Source organism: Alternaria atra (assembly GCF_907166805.1).
Source record: "Alternaria atra isolate CS162 genome assembly, contig: 21, whole genome shotgun sequence".
NCBI lineage: Eukaryota > Fungi > Ascomycota > Dothideomycetes > Pleosporales > Pleosporaceae > Alternaria > Alternaria atra.
The window spans coordinates 4,343,098-4,358,665 of NW_025091319.1; the positions used below are offsets into that span (position 1 = coordinate 4,343,098).

The following is a 15,568-nucleotide window of genomic DNA, read 5'->3' on the forward strand; positions in this document are numbered from 1 at the left end:
TTAGAAGGGTGTCCGCATGAAGAAGAGCTTCAAGAGCCATGAGAGAGCTGTCAGCTTGTCGTACTCGGAATATTGGCAGCGTAGTTTCTGTCGAAGTTCGGGCGAGGAAGACCGAGGGGCATGCGCGATTCATCGCCCGCGCACCACTCATCATCCATCTGCAAATCAATATTGAATTTCCTTCAGAAGACGATCTGACTTCCAGGTCAAGGTTGCATGGCTCTCAGAATATCGCACACAGTGCAGGGGTAAATGGACAAGCTTTAGAGACACGGCGCACGGGTACCTAGCAGCATGTGGAACAGGCCACAAACATGTCGTGAACGCGGAAGTGGCGGTGTCAGTGTTCGGGACACTGACGCAGGATTGTGGCTTCGTGAACAAGAATGACGGCATCTTAGGGTCGCGATTCGCGACGTAAGAGGAAACTTCGCACACAGCTGCAGGACGTTCGTTACGCTTATTCACAGATCGTCCTCGGGGCTTTCAGATTATGATCAAGAAACACAGTATAGAGCACTCCGCTGAAGGCAGTTTCAATTTTATCTCGCCACTTCGGAATATGGTCGGGTTGTCCTTTCGGAGAGCCCTGACACGTTGCTATTCTTGTACTCCTCACGTCCATGACAACCCAGTCGTTTCAAGATTCAACCCGTTATGGAGGACTTCGCATGAACGATCGACTTTATGCTAAGGCCTATCCTGGTCCTCTCAGTCACATATCCGAAGAAAACAGCTACTGGAAAGTTATGCAATAAGGAACCTATCGTATTGCTGTGTTTGTTGAACGTAAACATGTGCAGACTTCTACCGTGATCTATACCAATGTAAATGCAGCGAACGCCAAACTTCCAATGCTAAACGCCAATACCCCCATAATTCTGGTATCATTGCCGTTGCTTCCAGGACGCCGTGAAGATGACTCGCTTTTCGCAAGGCTAATTTGTGCGAAAAAACGGGTGAGTAAGAATGCAATCTCCTAATCAATGGTGGCGCATGTACGCAGCATGCTAGCAAACTTGCTGCCCCCATCACTACTCATCCTCGACCACGATGTGTACTACTTCGCTCCGACGACGTTCCTTGGATAGATAGTCGCTAGCTACGTTACGAACACGAGCGTGACACTCGTGCGCGGCGCGATTCAGGAATGGTACCTGTAAAGCTCCGCAGATTGCAACCAAGGCAGAACCCCACCAAGCCAAGGGTGTGAAATGAAGCTCAATAGATAGACCGTAAAGCAAGCCAGCGATAGGGCTCGCCACTGTACGGCAGGCAGCACCTGTAGACGCAGCCAGTCCGTTGATTCTTCCAAGGTGCGATCTGTCGGGTGTAGCTTCTTTGATCATGATCAGAAGAAGCGGGAAGGCGAGGATCGATGTCAGATTTCGTACGGTCAAGCAAGCGAACAGACCGGGGTAAAGCAAGTTTTCGGGTAGGAGCTGTAGGAAGGGAACAATGAAGTATGCAATCGGATGTGCCAGCGTAACCATCATGAGCAGGCGCCATACACCGAAGCAATCTGCCAGTAGAGGGAAGACGAAACCTTGAATCGCGAGCTGGATGATGCCGTTAAGCGAGAGAATGATGCCCACATTCTGAATAGGAATACCAAGACCGCCGCCCAAAGAAGAAGGCGAAATGTCCAGTGCATTCATGTCATCGTCAGCGCGTTTGTCTTGGAGGAAGATTGGAAGCAGGTGGTCGTATGTCATCTGAAGTAACATTAGCCGGTGGTTCATACCGGGATAGCTGTTAGACTTACAGAATGGTATGTGAAGATTCCTAGCGCTACGACGAACATGATGACCGGACGTGTGAAGACCTTCTCACTTGTCGGTGATTCTACCCAGTCTCCATTAGAGCGCACACGCCAGATCTCGTCGTGCTCAACTTCCACAGCGTTGAAAGTGCCGTAAGAATCTGCTGTCAAGTTTGCGGCAGCATCAGCTGTCGCACCTTGGGCTGGGAGAAGAGGTGTCTCTGCAACGGCTGCATCGTATTGTTCGAAGTAGCCGCGCGGCTGCTTGTCTGGATGAGTCTCTTCTAGAAGAAAATATGCCATCAGGATGGAGAGCAGAAGCAAGGAGGCACAGATGATGTTTGGAAGTAGGTAAGGAAACTTGGCGAAAACGCCAGTGGGGCTGAAGACAGAGGGGAAATTTCGAGCAGGCTCAGCAAAGTATCCACCAATCGATGCTAAAGCAGTCAGTACGGGAGGTCAGAGGACGAGGGAATGATGGTGACTTACGGCCTATGATTGTACCAATACTCCACACGAATGGCATGACGGCATACGCCTTTGCTATTTTCTAATTAGCAACGTCTAGTAGAAGCTGCTGTTAAGACTCACGCTCATGTTCGGGTCGCTTGACCAATTCTCCCACCATAGTCTGGATAACGCCAATGTTGCCATTAAGCGCGCCGCCGATGATTCGTCCAAGAAGTGCGACCCAAAAGTTAGGAGCTAAGCCAACAAGTAGCAAAGAGGACATTGTCCCTAGACATCCGAGTATAACAACGGGTTTTCTACCTATGCGATCGGAGACGGAGCCCCAGTACATGCCCGAGCATGCCTCGGCGAGCGAAAAGGCGGAGATGAGCAGACCGGCGAAAAAGGGTGCATTCGCTTCGGAGCCGACTTGGAAGTTGACAACGAGTTTCCATGCGTATGGAAGTATCGAGGTGAGGGCAATCGGTTCTGCGACTCGAACCAGTGCTGGAGTGTGCTGTCAGTGCGAGGCTCCGACTAATGATAACTAGTGTCAGTGGCGTAGAAAGCCATACCTAGGAGACCGAGCTGAGCGGCGGGAAATTGGTCTTCGCGGGTTTCGGGGGCATCTTGAGGGCTTGTTCTTCGGTTCTTGGTAAGAAATGACATTCTGCAACCTGATTTGGTTCTTACGGCTTCGCCAACACGCAGTCGTCCTTTAGCTCGGAGGTGGCTTGCTGTGTGAGTAGAGCTTTCTCTGCGTTTGGCCTTGAACAACCCAGAAACAAACAAATAAGAGTGCGGATACTGTCAAGAGAGATTGTGCGATAGCGGTGTGTTGTACAGAGAATGGAGAGAGGAGAATGGAGGAGGGAAAGTTCTGGTCGGTGCCCGTCCAACCAGCAGAAGCCACTAGGACGGGACGATCGGCAGTCGCCCTAGAAGGTCTTGGCGAGCACATTACCCTGCTTGCAATCTACATTGCATCTTCTGCGTCGTTCCACAGCACAATCACTTTTCACTCGCAACGTCGTAGCTCACCAACTACTCAATACAGACATACCCGCTGATTTTCCCGCAAAGATACCGTGGAGCACGTTGGGGAACCTTGTACATTTACGTGTGACCCACATAGCAGTGGCGATGGCGGTACGCTAGTGACTTGGCACACATAGCCGTTTCTGTGGTTCTTCTGTGTTTTAGTGACATCAAGCGTAAAACAAACCTAACGACGTCATCTTTACCATGTTTTGTTCTTCCCTGTTGGTGCGCCATCTCTTATCTGATCGCTTCCAGCCTTGGATGATTCCCACATCGAGATTCAGCGCATGCTGCACTGTACAAAGGCCGATTCCTAAATTCGGGTTCGAGGCCGTAAGGCCAGTGTAGGCCAAGGAAGCTAGTTGTTACCCTGCGTCAACTCTGCATGTGGCCAACCAGAAGGCGGCTGTACCTTTTTGCAACACGATCATTTCATGTCCAGTGCTACACACCTAAACACACTATCCCCTCGCCATGTGTAAGTTTTCAGTAGCATCCTGGACCACTGCAATACGCCTCCAGAGCTGCCTAACCACATCTTTTCGTGTCCAGAGCTCAATGTAGAAGCATGCAGAGTGAAGCAGCTATCTGCAGCAGCTGTCCTGATCTCAAAGTACACGACAAACTCCAAACTTCAGCAATATCGTTATTACACGGATAAGACAGAGAGGTGAGGCGAATTACAGGCTCATCAAACAGGCTCTGATGAGCAGATGACCTCTACGAAGTCCTTTGTATATTTAGATTCGTCGTCATTTACTACCAATGCCAGAAGCCTTCACACATCAAGAATAGCAAGCGATGCGGGTGACGAGGCTGTTGTCGCGTGCCCAGGTGCTGATTGTAAACATGTACCGCCTCCGCTTTGGAAAGAGCACCATCCTAGCGCCACTAGCGCCCGCTTTGGTCCCACCTCCATCCCGTCGACATGGCGTCGACATGGCGTCGCCTTGTCGACTGCATCACTCAAACTTCTACATATATGCTGACAAACAGCTGGTACGGTCTGGTCATACGTCGCACCTGCTCTGGCACCGCACTTCGGGTGGCTCAACCACGTTGCCAAGCGGCCAATCCCGGCGCGAAGAATTTCTCGAAGACTTTTACGTGATATGTGGAGCATCAGACGACACGGTCGCATCTCAGCGCAAACTATTACTCACGATGACCCACACTCCTCATCAAACTCCAGGACCCCTTCTGCATTGGCACTATGTAACCACGATGTTTTCAAATGCCTATGCCGTATGTAGCCTTATTATGCTCTCTCCCCCACAAACTTTACTCCGCTATTGCAGGCTTGACAGCGGATCCTTTGGAGGTGCACCATGTTAGCCACAGATTCAAGTCGAATTGTGCAGTTGTCGCCGGGAGGCGATCTCCCAGGATCTGCTCGGCCACTAGCACACATTACGTCCTAGGATGATGACCCAGAGGTCCGATACAGGAGGCGCGCAGGTTCAAAAGACCCAGCTTCGCCGCTTTCCGCTACCAAGCCACCTTTCATCCAGTATATTTCGAGACACCATAATACGCTGTTACGGTCAAATCTCAACCATGGGTCTGAAAGCTTTCCTCAAGAAAGAGCACAAAGCGCCTTCAAACGACGATGTTGCTTCTCACACCACCGCATCGGAGAAGGACGATATGGAGCAGGCATACGGACACAACACCGACATCACGACAGGGTGGACAGGCGATGGATTTGCTGGAGCAACTGAATACCCTAATGCGCCAGGAGAAAACTACCGTACACTGGGCCGATGGCGAGCGTGCGTTATCTTAATTACGATTGAAGTCGGAATCGGTATCCTCAGTTTGCCCTCTGCACTCAAGACGCTCGGCCTGATACCCGGAATCATCGCAATCCTTGGATTTGGTGGATTGACCACCTACTGCGGTTTCATCCTTCTCCAATTCTACCGGAGATACCCAATGGTGACAAACTTGGTCGACTGCGCATTGTACGTCGGAGGCAAGCCATTCGAATACTTTCTTGGAATCGCCTTTGTTCTCAACCTTGTTCTCATCTGCGCTTCAGCCAACATTACTCTGTCTGTCGCTCTCAACACGCTCTCGCGCCATGCCCTCTGCACGGTGGCTTTCCTGGCATTTCCCCACGTCCTCTGTTGGCTACTCTGCATCCCACGAAAGCTCTCTTTCGCCGCCGCGGCTAGCTGGGTATGCACAATTTCTATCGTGGCTGCGGTTCTGATCGTCATGATTGCACTCGGTGTTGCTGGACCAAACGCCCCACCTGGATTCGACGTCTCGATAGATTTGGTTGGAAAGCCTACTTTCGTCGAGACTGTCAACGCTCTGCTCAACGTTGCTTTTGCATTCGCAGGAAATCAGAGCTTCATCAGTGTTATGGCTGAGATGAGAGACCCATCCAAGGACTTCCCTCCTGCGCTCTTTATGCAGAAGTCTTTCGAAGTCGTCATCTATATCGTGGTTGCCTGTGTCATTTATGGCTTGGCAGGCGATGCCGTTACATCTCCCGCGCTCGGTTCGGCTCCTGAGTTGACGGCTAAGATCGCCTACGGCATTCTTATCCCCTCCGTGCTGGGAACTGGCCTGATTATCGGTATTACTGCCATCAAATTCATGGTAAGAATCCTTTTATCTTATAGAGGAAACCAGCGAACTAACGTCAATGTAGTATATTACCATCATGCGTACGGCAAAGCCTGAGCAGGTCAACGTTCACAACACATTCACCTGGACTCTCTGGATCGGCCTCGGCGCCCTTTTCTGGATCGTATCGTTCATCATCTCCAATGCGATTCCAATCTTCTCATCGATTCTCAACATCTCATCCGCCATCTTCATCTCGTGGTTCACCTTCGGACTCACGAGCATCTTTTGGCTGCATCTGAACTGGAAGACTCAATGGAGTACACCGCGAAAGAAGGCCCTGGCCGTTGTCAACTACGCCATCATGATGATGACCATATTTCTGATGGTGGGAGGGTTATACACATCCTTGAAGGCGCTCATCGACATCTACAATGATCCTGATAGCACCTTAAACGGACCGTTCACTTGCGCGGATAATAGTATATTTTAGATGATACCACCTAGTTTAATCAACAGTCTTTCACTTCACTCTCACTGCACTTTCACGTTTTGAGTTCATACAATCTGGAACGAACAGACATTCACAGGGCATTAGTAGTTGTAGTTCTGGTCCTACGCTAGAAGGAATAGACTGTCGGAATCCTTGGTATACCGACTACTGCTCTGAACGCCCTAGCTGCCGGGTTCATCGAAACCCCATCACATGTGGCTGGCGCACGGCTAGAAGAGGTCGCTGCATACCAGGCGGAGATGACGCTGCAACATAATTCTCGCACCGAGAAGTGGAGAGAGAAGACTAAGATGCAGAGGGAACTAGCTGAAAAGTGACAGAGAGCACAATTACCAATGCTACCGAGTAAGCATCTTGGCGATGGAAAAGAAAGCTGAATCGCTGTGAACCCTGGAAGAGCGTCACAGAGTGGGACTTCTGTCCGGTGGCTAAATACTGTAGTGTCTCCGATGAAATTGCCGAGCATGTTCGCAGTCTTCTTACCAGATACATGCTTTTCAGTTGTAAGCACTTTACATTCAGCTCCGGCGTCTCTGATGCTGAGCAAGTACCTAAGCGATGACATAGGCCAAAGATTGTAGCTAGGGTGATACCAAGGATATGCGAACTCACCATCGGTGGTAGATTTGAGCTCCAGACTGGGAAATGCCGTTGGATCTGCCATGTCCTGCACCCCACAGCACCATCGAGGTAACCACGCTAAAAGACACCTGGGGCCCACGGGCAAACATCGGGCTGAGCCTGTCCAATGGAAACCCTGGTCGCGCATGGTTCTCCACCTCTCGAGGAAAACAACGGGCGTCACGATGTCATGATCCCCGCAAAACTTGATCCTCGGTACGGAGAATATTTACTATTGGGTCTATACCGTCATACCCCGGATTCGAGAACGGAGCGGCAGATGTCTAGGCGTGCAGTACGACACAGACTATGCCCCCGAGACGAGGCTACTCAGCAACAGCGAGCTAAAGCTTGTCAGTATAAAGCATGGCTAGCCTCAACGATTGCTTGGGTTGATACCTTCCATCATTGCAATCGCCTGTCATGTTGCGCAACGCAACTCTAGCGACCGCGTTGTTCTTCTGTCTGGCAGCTTCCGACGCTGTTGCGCCAACCGCCCAAACGAAGAACGGAACATATGTCGGCACACACTCTGCCGAATATGATCAGGACTTCTTCTTGGGTATACCATATGCTCAACCGCCCGTTGGAAGTCTTCGCTTCAGAAATCCTGTCGGCCTCAACGCCACCTGGGACGAGACAAGGCCGGCTACGCAGTACTCTACTGAGGTACATAGCTTCATCCATTGTAAAGAGCATAGACTGACAAATATTGCAGTGCTACGGATATGGCTCTGATCAATGGAACTATCCAGTAGGGTTCAAACAAACTAAGCCTTCAACTTAAACTGACTCGTTGCCCCATTTCAGGTGTCGGAAGACTGTCTGTACCTGAACGTTATCCGTCCAGCAGGATGCAGTGAGGATGAAAAACTTCCAGTCGCATTCTGGATACATGGAGGCGGTTTCTTCCAAGGAGGAGGCATCGATCAGCGCTACAACCTCTCGTTCACCGTGGAGAATGCGCAAAAGATTGGAAAGCCCATCATTGGTGTGAGCATTAATTACCGACTATCTGCCTGGGGTTTCCTCAGTGGGAGTGAAGAGGTCAGGGATACTGGGAACCTGAACCTTGGCCTGAGAGACCAGCGTTTGGCGTTACAGTGGGTACAGGAGAACATCGAAGCTTTCGGAGGTATGTCTGCTCAAGACAAATGTCGGAGTACATGAGCTGACATAGAACAGGCGACCCCGAACAAGTGACTATCTATGGCGAGAGCGCTGGTGGAGCGTCTGTCGGATTCCACTTGACAGCCTACAGTGGACGTGACGACAAGCTCTTCCGTGGTGCTATCATGCAGAGCGGCAACCCCGTCAACTTCGGGCCTCTCCCGGACCCAGCAGTAGGCTACGCCGACATGTACAATGAGCTCACTCGCCGAACGAGTTGCGCAAACACTACCAGTCCGCTCGAATGTCTACGTCTGTTGCCTGCTGAGCAGCTTAACACTGCTCTCAACACCACGACCCCGACTTTCAACATTACGAACTTCATGCCTTGTCTGGATGGTGACTTCATCCAGAAGCGCACTTCTCTCCAGCTCGACGCGGGCGAGTTCGTACATGTTCCAATCATCTCGGGTGCCAACTCGGATGAAGGTACAGCATTCAGCCCTCAGCCTGTAAACTCCACTGAAGACCTTCGTACCTTCATCATGGCGAGCGGAGTTCCTGCCAATCTGACAGAGCAACTGCTTGCAGCGTACCCCAATGATCCTTCCGTCAACGTGATCGCAAGCTTGGGTAATCTCACCGTGGGCCCGGAATTTGGAGCGCAGTTTCGCCGCTCAGCGTCATATTTTGGCGACCAGGTCTTCATTGCCAACCGCAGATTAACTTGCCAGACATGGGCTGCCGCCAATGTGTCGGCATACTGCTACCGCTTCAATGCCATCCCGGCTGGTCTCCCTGCTGCAGTCGGTGTCACGCACTTCCAAGAAGTCGCATTCGTATTCCTCAACCTACAAGGTGTCGGCTACCTACCCGCTGCTACTCCTCCGTTTGAGAACAAAACCGAGAGCTACCGCGACCTCTCTAGGTTCATGAACAGCAACTGGGTCAGCTTTATCCACGACCTCGACCCTAACTCTTGGAGGGAGACGTACGATTTCAACGGAACAGAGCCTATGTGGCCCCGATACGATAATGCCAACCCTATGGACTTTGTTTTCGACGCCAATGTGACTAGTTACGCAGAGCCGGATACATATAGGAAAGAGGGAATGGCGCTAATCAACGCCCACAACTTTGACGTTTACCAGCGATGAACAAACAAGCACTTTAGTTCATAGCACTCATCAATCCAAACGACTATTTACACTTTGTTTTGACAGGAAGCAAACTTGACGACACTCGTGATTCCCCATTCTGCTGGCTTCCGTTTTCTTCGCGTCCTTCTTCAAATTGGAAGAAGATCGAATGTCGACGTGAAAAAGATTTTCATCGTTACATTGACAGACACGTGCTTCTTCAGGTCATTCGATGTGCAAATCACGCTTCTATCTTCTCGCTGAGTTCCCCATTGGAGTTTACATGGTGGTCAAATCTCAGCTTCCGCTACAGAGATTGGTCTAGGCAACGTAAGCTGACTCGAAACCCATGGGATTTGCTTCGCCTCCGCTCCGCTCTGCAAAGCCCCGTAGCCAAGCACTCAGCTTATTTCCACACAAAGTCCCTAATCCCAAAGTAGACAATCGCGCGAAAAGTAGGCTAGGGATCACATCAGGATACGCCCCAGATCGCGAGATGGCCCCAAAAAGGCATACGCAATACATACATGCGGATTTCGAAGTAAAGTCGTGGTAAAGGAGAGAAAGAGAGCGGCATACGAGTGCGTGTCAATATGGCAGTGCAAGCCACCCAGCCGATGACCAGTGTGCTTTAAATAGTATATATGTAGAAAGATGAAGATGTTTTACACGACATACTCATGAGCAAGTCGTCCTCATAAACCCACAACTCTCCAACTAGCAAAGCCCACATATCCATTTCATAATCAACTCTATATCTGTCAAATCTCACGATACACACGATGGGCGGCACACCTCCTCGTCCCTCATATATCCCTGAATGGTGCAGTTCTGTCACACCTGAATGTCCTGTCGAAGGCACAATCTACGGGTACACCCCAAATCTCATCGCCAATGCCTTTTTCGCTGGCTTCTTCGGTCTTGCTCTCATGATTCAACTCTACTTCGGCATCCGTTACAAGACCTGGACGTATATGATCGCGGTTGGACTAGGATGTTTGGCAGAATGTATCGGGTACATTGGCAGAGTAATGCTGAACAGCAATCCCTACAATGATGCTGGTTTCAACATCCAGATCGTGCTGCGTAAGTGCTTTTACCTGTTTCACTTGGGAAGCATAGTTTACTGATAAATGCGGGTAGTCATCTTCGCGCCGGCGTTCTTGGCTGCAGGTATATATTTGACGCTGAAACATGTGGTCATCCAGTTTGGCGCGGAGTGGAGTAGATTGCGGCCGAACTGGTACACATACATCTTTATCGCTTGCGACATCTCTTCGTTGGCTATGCAAAGTGCTGGTGGAGCGCTCGCGGCCACGGCAGATTCGGGAGAGAGCATCGGTGATGTTGGAACGAACCTCATGATTGCTGGTATCATCTGGCAGGTTGTCGGTAAGTTCGCATCCTTATCACATCTCGAACAAACCAGCTGATCTGAACAGTACTTGTTATATTCGGCCTTCTCGTTTTGGAGTACAGCATCCGCACCTACCGTCGCCGCGACCGCCTCTCTGCTTCGGCACTCACGCTCTGGTCCAATAGACGATTCAAGTTTTTCTGTGGCGCTGTTGTAGTCGCCTACACTACAATCTTGATTCGATGTGTATACCGCATACCTGAATTACTTGGAGGATGGGGCGGTGAACTCATGCGCATCGAACTTGAGTTCATCTTGCTGGAGGGCGTGATGATTGTGCTCACGGTGACGGCGCAAACGGTGTTCCATCCGGGATTATGCTTCCCTGCACTGGGCAATACCATGAGCAAAGAAAATTCCGGCTAGGATCTCGGAGTCGGAGATTGAGATGTTGAAGCGGGTCGAGACCGCATCTAGGAAGGACATATCGTACGAGGCCTCCAGGGCATAGTCAGAGGCGGAAGGAGAGGGATGATGGTCATGGTGTTGTCTGGTATAGAGGCAGAGGCAGGGTAGAAGTTAGGGCGGAGCATTGAGCTGAATGATCTGTTTCTCTAAGAATAGAAAAGTGCTTAAGATGGTGTAGAAGCAAGACGGACCAGTGATGCAATGCGGCGTCTTACTCGCTAGTGTCAAGCTTGGGCCAGAACCGCGGCTTCTCTCGAACTGATTGTCAAGCGGCAACATGCTATCTATTTGCTCAACGAGCACAATCGCATCATTCTTAGCTACGTAGTTCCAGTCGCGGAACTTGCCAGAGCAGGATGGACCCGTCAGATCCCCCAAATGGTCAACCTGGCGCTGGCAATGGCGCGCCAACTGCGATCGGCGGCGCAGCCACTATGTCCGCTCCTCCGCATCCACATCCAGAAGCGCAATCGACAACGCCTATGCCACCTGCATGGTCGTCGCAAATGTCTACCTTTCCTACAAGTAGCGGCGCTGCCGGAGCCCCAAACTTTCCCCAGTACTCGGCATCGACTGCTGCTATCCTTGAACGCCTCCAAGGAAAGAATGGCCATGCCGCTGGAAGTGCTGCCTTCGAGGCGAAGCGGGCAGAGATCTTGCAGAGTTACGTTACTAGCGACAAACTGCCGACACCCCCGCCAGCTGCGATTACTGGACGTAGAGGAAGAGGGGGAAGAGTTAGCACACCAAGTGGACTCAAGACGGAAGTTGGCGCATCACCTTCGGGCCCTTCATCTGCTCGTGGATCTGGCAGAGGGCGCGGACGAGGACGTGGAGGGCGTGGTGGACGTGGGGGTAGAGGTGGCAAGCGGAAACGTTCTGAGAGTGACGAGGAGAGCGACGTCAGTCCTTGTGGTGTGCTCGGAGACTGTATGCTAACATGGCGTAGAACGATAATGACGACTCCGACGTCTCAGACTCGTACACTCCACTACCCACACGAACCAAGTCTGGCCGAAGTGTAAACAAGCCCGTCGCATTCGTACCCACTATCCCAGAGCCAGCTCAAGGCGTCAAGCGGAGAAAGTCGACCAAGACCCTACTTGCGGCAAAGTGCAAGACCTGTCACCGAGAGACCGATCCGTCCAACAACCGAATAGTCTTCTGTGATGCGTGTAGTACCGCATACCACCAGTACTGCCACAACCCGCCCATCGACAACGAGGTGGTTACTGTGCTTGAAAAAGAGTGGCTGTGTGGACCATGTATACGGACCAAGCAGACCGTTGTGGAAGGTGCACAGGATCTAGTGGCCGCCGAGGACCTGACTATATATGAGGTGCGTCCATCCGATAGCATAGACTTTATAGTTATGCAAGACTTGGTATACTGATTCCAGCAGAAACGCGCATACTTCAACACGCTCCCCCAAAATCAGCTAGTCGGTCTCCTCCTTACCGCCACAATTCGACATCCAGAACTACCCATCTTTCCTCCAAATGTTAGGAATCTCATACCAAATCTCTCGATCATCAAGTCGGAAATGCCGCAACAACAACCTTCAGCTACCCAGCACTACGCCCACTACCAACCCCCACCAAACTTCGGTCTCGCCCAGATGACCTCGCCTCCAAATGGCCACACAACAACAAATCACACACCGCAGTTGTCGTCACATTCGCATTCGGAAATGGACCCTGCAGAAGCGCAGCTCCTCGGCGAGAGCAGCCAGCAGCCACGCACAACCATAGATCTGGCCGGCAACCAGTATGAAGAGGACGATGGTTACGATACCGATCCACCAGCACACTACCCCAAAGCTGGTAACGGGCTCGCACGAACACTACGCCCAGAAAGTGAAGATCTGAACTGGCTTGTCGACGACAACTTTGAAGTATTCAGCCACGGGTGGAAGGGAGACGGGACGGGCATGGGTGCCGATGGCACACTGGACGGTATGGGCGAGGGACAGAAAGTAGTCTAGGATGCTGCTGGAGAGGCATCTGCAGAGAGAACCAGTGATGAACTGACAGACATGGAGAGCGATGATGTGGAGCGATTAAATCGCTGATACCGAAGGACAAGGGCAAACTTGACTTGCACTCTTGAAGCGCGCTTACACTAACACGATCCAGTGATATGATCACCTTGTGATTTTGTAGTCAAAGTGAAAGAAGATTTGATTAAACAAAAGCGTGGTATCTCGAGAAATATAGCTAAGCAAGAAATGGATCCCAAAGTAATCCTATCATCACCCCATACCAAAGAAAAATGATTCCGCCAAACGCCATGCATGCATGCTCTCGGTTCGAAGCCGTTAAAACGTCGTCATTCATTCATCGCCAATGCCGAACCCGCCCATTGTGCGTTCAGGGTCTTCCCACTTCTTACTCTTAAGAATCCTCATCTTCTTCACTGGGCTCGCAGATCTTTGTTGCGTCTCACGCTCCCTAGCTTCCAATTTGGCCCGGAGCATCTCATTTTCACGTTCCAGTTCGTCGATCCTGTCCCGTAGTTCTGGATCCGGGTCTTCGTAAACCTTGATTTCTTGCTTCATCTGCGCCTTTGTTGCTCGGATGACGACGTCGACCTTGGCATCTATGTGTGCTTGCTGATTGTCTTGTTCATTGTCTAGGGCAGTCTGCCATCTCCGCCGTTCTTGGTCGACAGCAGTTTCCATCTCAAGGTAGCATTCGTCGCGGATTTCTTGCTCAAGGTCCACCATGTGATCTTCGGCTGCGGCCCAGGACGATTCAGCTGCTTTCCGGCGAGCCGTCTCTTCGGAGAGGCGGAGGGCGAAGACTTCCATTTCTGCTGTGAGGCGTGCAATTTCGGCGTTGGCATATTCGAGCTCTTCCATGGCGACTGAAGGTGTTGTGCGGCCTGACGGGGTCGCGCGTCCTGAGGAAGCCGTACCAGGTCGCTTGTGTGGTGCACCGGAGAGAATTGTATCTGAAGTGGACGGCATCCGCGGCACGGAGACCTCGCGGGCGAGGGCGGAGTAGCGGAGGATCTGTGATGTGGCGTTGTAGTCACCTTTGGGGTCAGCCGTTACGACCATGATAGACTTCTGAGGCTGACGGTGCGATTGGGCTTGACGAGCGGAGGCAGGGAATGAGTTTGAGAAGAGAAGCTCGGTAAGTTTGCATTGGCGGAACGGCACAATGTTCTGGACGCATGTTAGTCGAAGAATTATAAAGATGGATACAAGTTTGTACCTTTGAGCCTCCTTGGTTGTCCGACTGCATCTGCATACACTGACCCAGATACATGAGGGACTCATTGATCTTGCCAGCTTCCGCGAGTGTCTCGCCTGCAGTTTTGGCATTTCGGGCACGCTCTGATCCTGCCAGGTCAACGATGGTAAGGTTACTGCTTGACCAAGGACCTTTGCGTTCAGCGTCCCTCTTCTTGATCTCGATATGGAAGAAGCCATGGCTTCGCGAGCTCACGGCATTGCTCCCAGTACCAGTGACTTTGCGTTCCATGAGGCCAGTCTCCAGCACCATCATAGCCTCCTCGAAGCTTCCGCAGATGATTTTGGTGAGACCAGCGACGACTTTCCGGTCTGGACTTTTCTCGGTGTTCTTAAAGAGCAATGCCCTTCGCTTCACATTTGGCTGCTTGTTCTTTGCGGTGTTTCCGCTCAATAGGTCGAAGATGCGGTCGTTGTACACTTCGTACATGGACATGACGATGGCGTATTCTGCGTTCGGGTCTGCAGGTATCTGAATGTCGGCGACAGAAGGGGACTGTGGCAGCGTTGAAGGGCGCGGCATCTTGTTTGATTTGTACGTGCTTCCTGTGGAGAATATACTACAGTCCTGTGCTATTGGTCAGCTCATGTTCGTTCAAGACTCGTGTATAGACCATCTCGTGGCAACTTACTGCCATGGGGGTTTGCGCTCGTGAGTAGCGTCCGGACTGATCATCGCCGTACATTGACTCAATGTACGCGGTCGCCGTGAACATTTGTGCCTCTGACACATCCGCTGTTGCTAGTGAAGAGAATGCCGGGGCACCATAGAAGGATTGTACGAGCTGCTCATCGCACGCTTGGAAGATGACATCTAACGTCATTTGAACGAGGCCGCGCTGGGATTTGGTGCCAAGAATCGTGTGACTCTGTGGTTGCGTCAATATGGGCAGTTCCAGTTGCTCTATTCACTTTATATGTACCTTGCCGGATCCAGTGCAACCCAGCGTTGCAAGCAGTCCATCTCGCCCGTGGTGGCCGGGTGCGCCCATGACTCCCTCAATCATGGGAACCACACCGGTGGCCTTGAACAGATCCATTTGCCGCGCATCTTCCTCAAAGACTTGTGTAAAGGCGAATCGTTCAACAGCACGCTTGCGTTTGTCTTGGGTGGGCGGCTGTATGGTGATATGGGTGGCATGGCTGCTCTCGCTTCCTTCGACGCTCAGGAAGCGCGCACTTCCCGAGTTGGATGGGCGCAGACGCAGAAAGACATCGAATAACGAACTCGAGGGTCGTGATGGAGGCTCCATGTTGATTGCGTTTGTCCCTT

The 15,568-nt window shown here is 51.4% G+C and overlaps 6 protein-coding genes across 6 annotated transcripts; 4 read left to right on the top strand and 2 right to left on the bottom strand.

Annotated features, from left to right (window-relative positions):
- Window positions 1–1,034: 1,034 nt before the first annotated feature.
- On the bottom strand, window positions 1,035–3,173 carry ALTATR162_LOCUS1876 (uncharacterized protein; the record flags this gene model as incomplete). Its single annotated transcript, XM_043309476.1, has 7 exons — window positions 1,035–1,715; window positions 1,766–2,199; window positions 2,252–2,305; window positions 2,354–2,719; window positions 2,761–2,855; window positions 2,906–2,949; window positions 3,003–3,173. The coding sequence occupies 7 exons, from the start codon at window positions 3,171–3,173 to the stop codon at window positions 1,035–1,037; spliced, it is 1,845 nt and encodes a 614-aa protein (XP_043165411.1).
- A 1,637-nt stretch (window positions 3,174–4,810) lies between these two features.
- ALTATR162_LOCUS1877 (uncharacterized protein) lies at window positions 4,811–6,323 on the top strand (the record flags this gene model as incomplete). Its single annotated transcript, XM_043309477.1, has 2 exons — window positions 4,811–5,863; window positions 5,916–6,323. The coding sequence occupies 2 exons, from the start codon at window positions 4,811–4,813 to the stop codon at window positions 6,321–6,323; spliced, it is 1,461 nt and encodes a 486-aa protein (XP_043165412.1).
- Window positions 6,324–7,388: 1,065 nt separating this feature from the next.
- On the top strand, window positions 7,389–9,232 carry ALTATR162_LOCUS1878 (uncharacterized protein; the record flags this gene model as incomplete). The annotated part of the gene is made up of 4 exons (XM_043309478.1): window positions 7,389–7,634; window positions 7,684–7,719; window positions 7,776–8,100; window positions 8,151–9,232. 4 exons carry the CDS (start codon window positions 7,389–7,391, stop codon window positions 9,230–9,232), a joined length of 1,689 nt encoding a protein of 562 aa, XP_043165413.1.
- Window positions 9,233–9,996: 764 nt separating this feature from the next.
- On the top strand, window positions 9,997–10,997 carry ALTATR162_LOCUS1879 (uncharacterized protein; the record flags this gene model as incomplete). Its single annotated transcript, XM_043309479.1, has 3 exons — window positions 9,997–10,300; window positions 10,358–10,606; window positions 10,657–10,997. The coding sequence occupies 3 exons, from the start codon at window positions 9,997–9,999 to the stop codon at window positions 10,995–10,997; spliced, it is 894 nt and encodes a 297-aa protein (XP_043165414.1).
- A 398-nt stretch (window positions 10,998–11,395) lies between these two features.
- ALTATR162_LOCUS1880 (uncharacterized protein) lies at window positions 11,396–13,023 on the top strand (the record flags this gene model as incomplete). The annotated part of the gene is made up of 3 exons (XM_043309480.1): window positions 11,396–11,941; window positions 11,989–12,378; window positions 12,442–13,023. The coding sequence occupies 3 exons, from the start codon at window positions 11,396–11,398 to the stop codon at window positions 13,021–13,023; spliced, it is 1,518 nt and encodes a 505-aa protein (XP_043165415.1).
- A 348-nt stretch (window positions 13,024–13,371) lies between these two features.
- ALTATR162_LOCUS1881 (uncharacterized protein) lies at window positions 13,372–15,548 on the bottom strand (the record flags this gene model as incomplete). The annotated part of the gene is made up of 4 exons (XM_043309481.1): window positions 13,372–14,208; window positions 14,258–14,863; window positions 14,928–15,164; window positions 15,219–15,548. 4 exons carry the CDS (start codon window positions 15,546–15,548, stop codon window positions 13,372–13,374), a joined length of 2,010 nt encoding a protein of 669 aa, XP_043165416.1.
- Window positions 15,549–15,568: the final 20 nt, after the last annotated feature.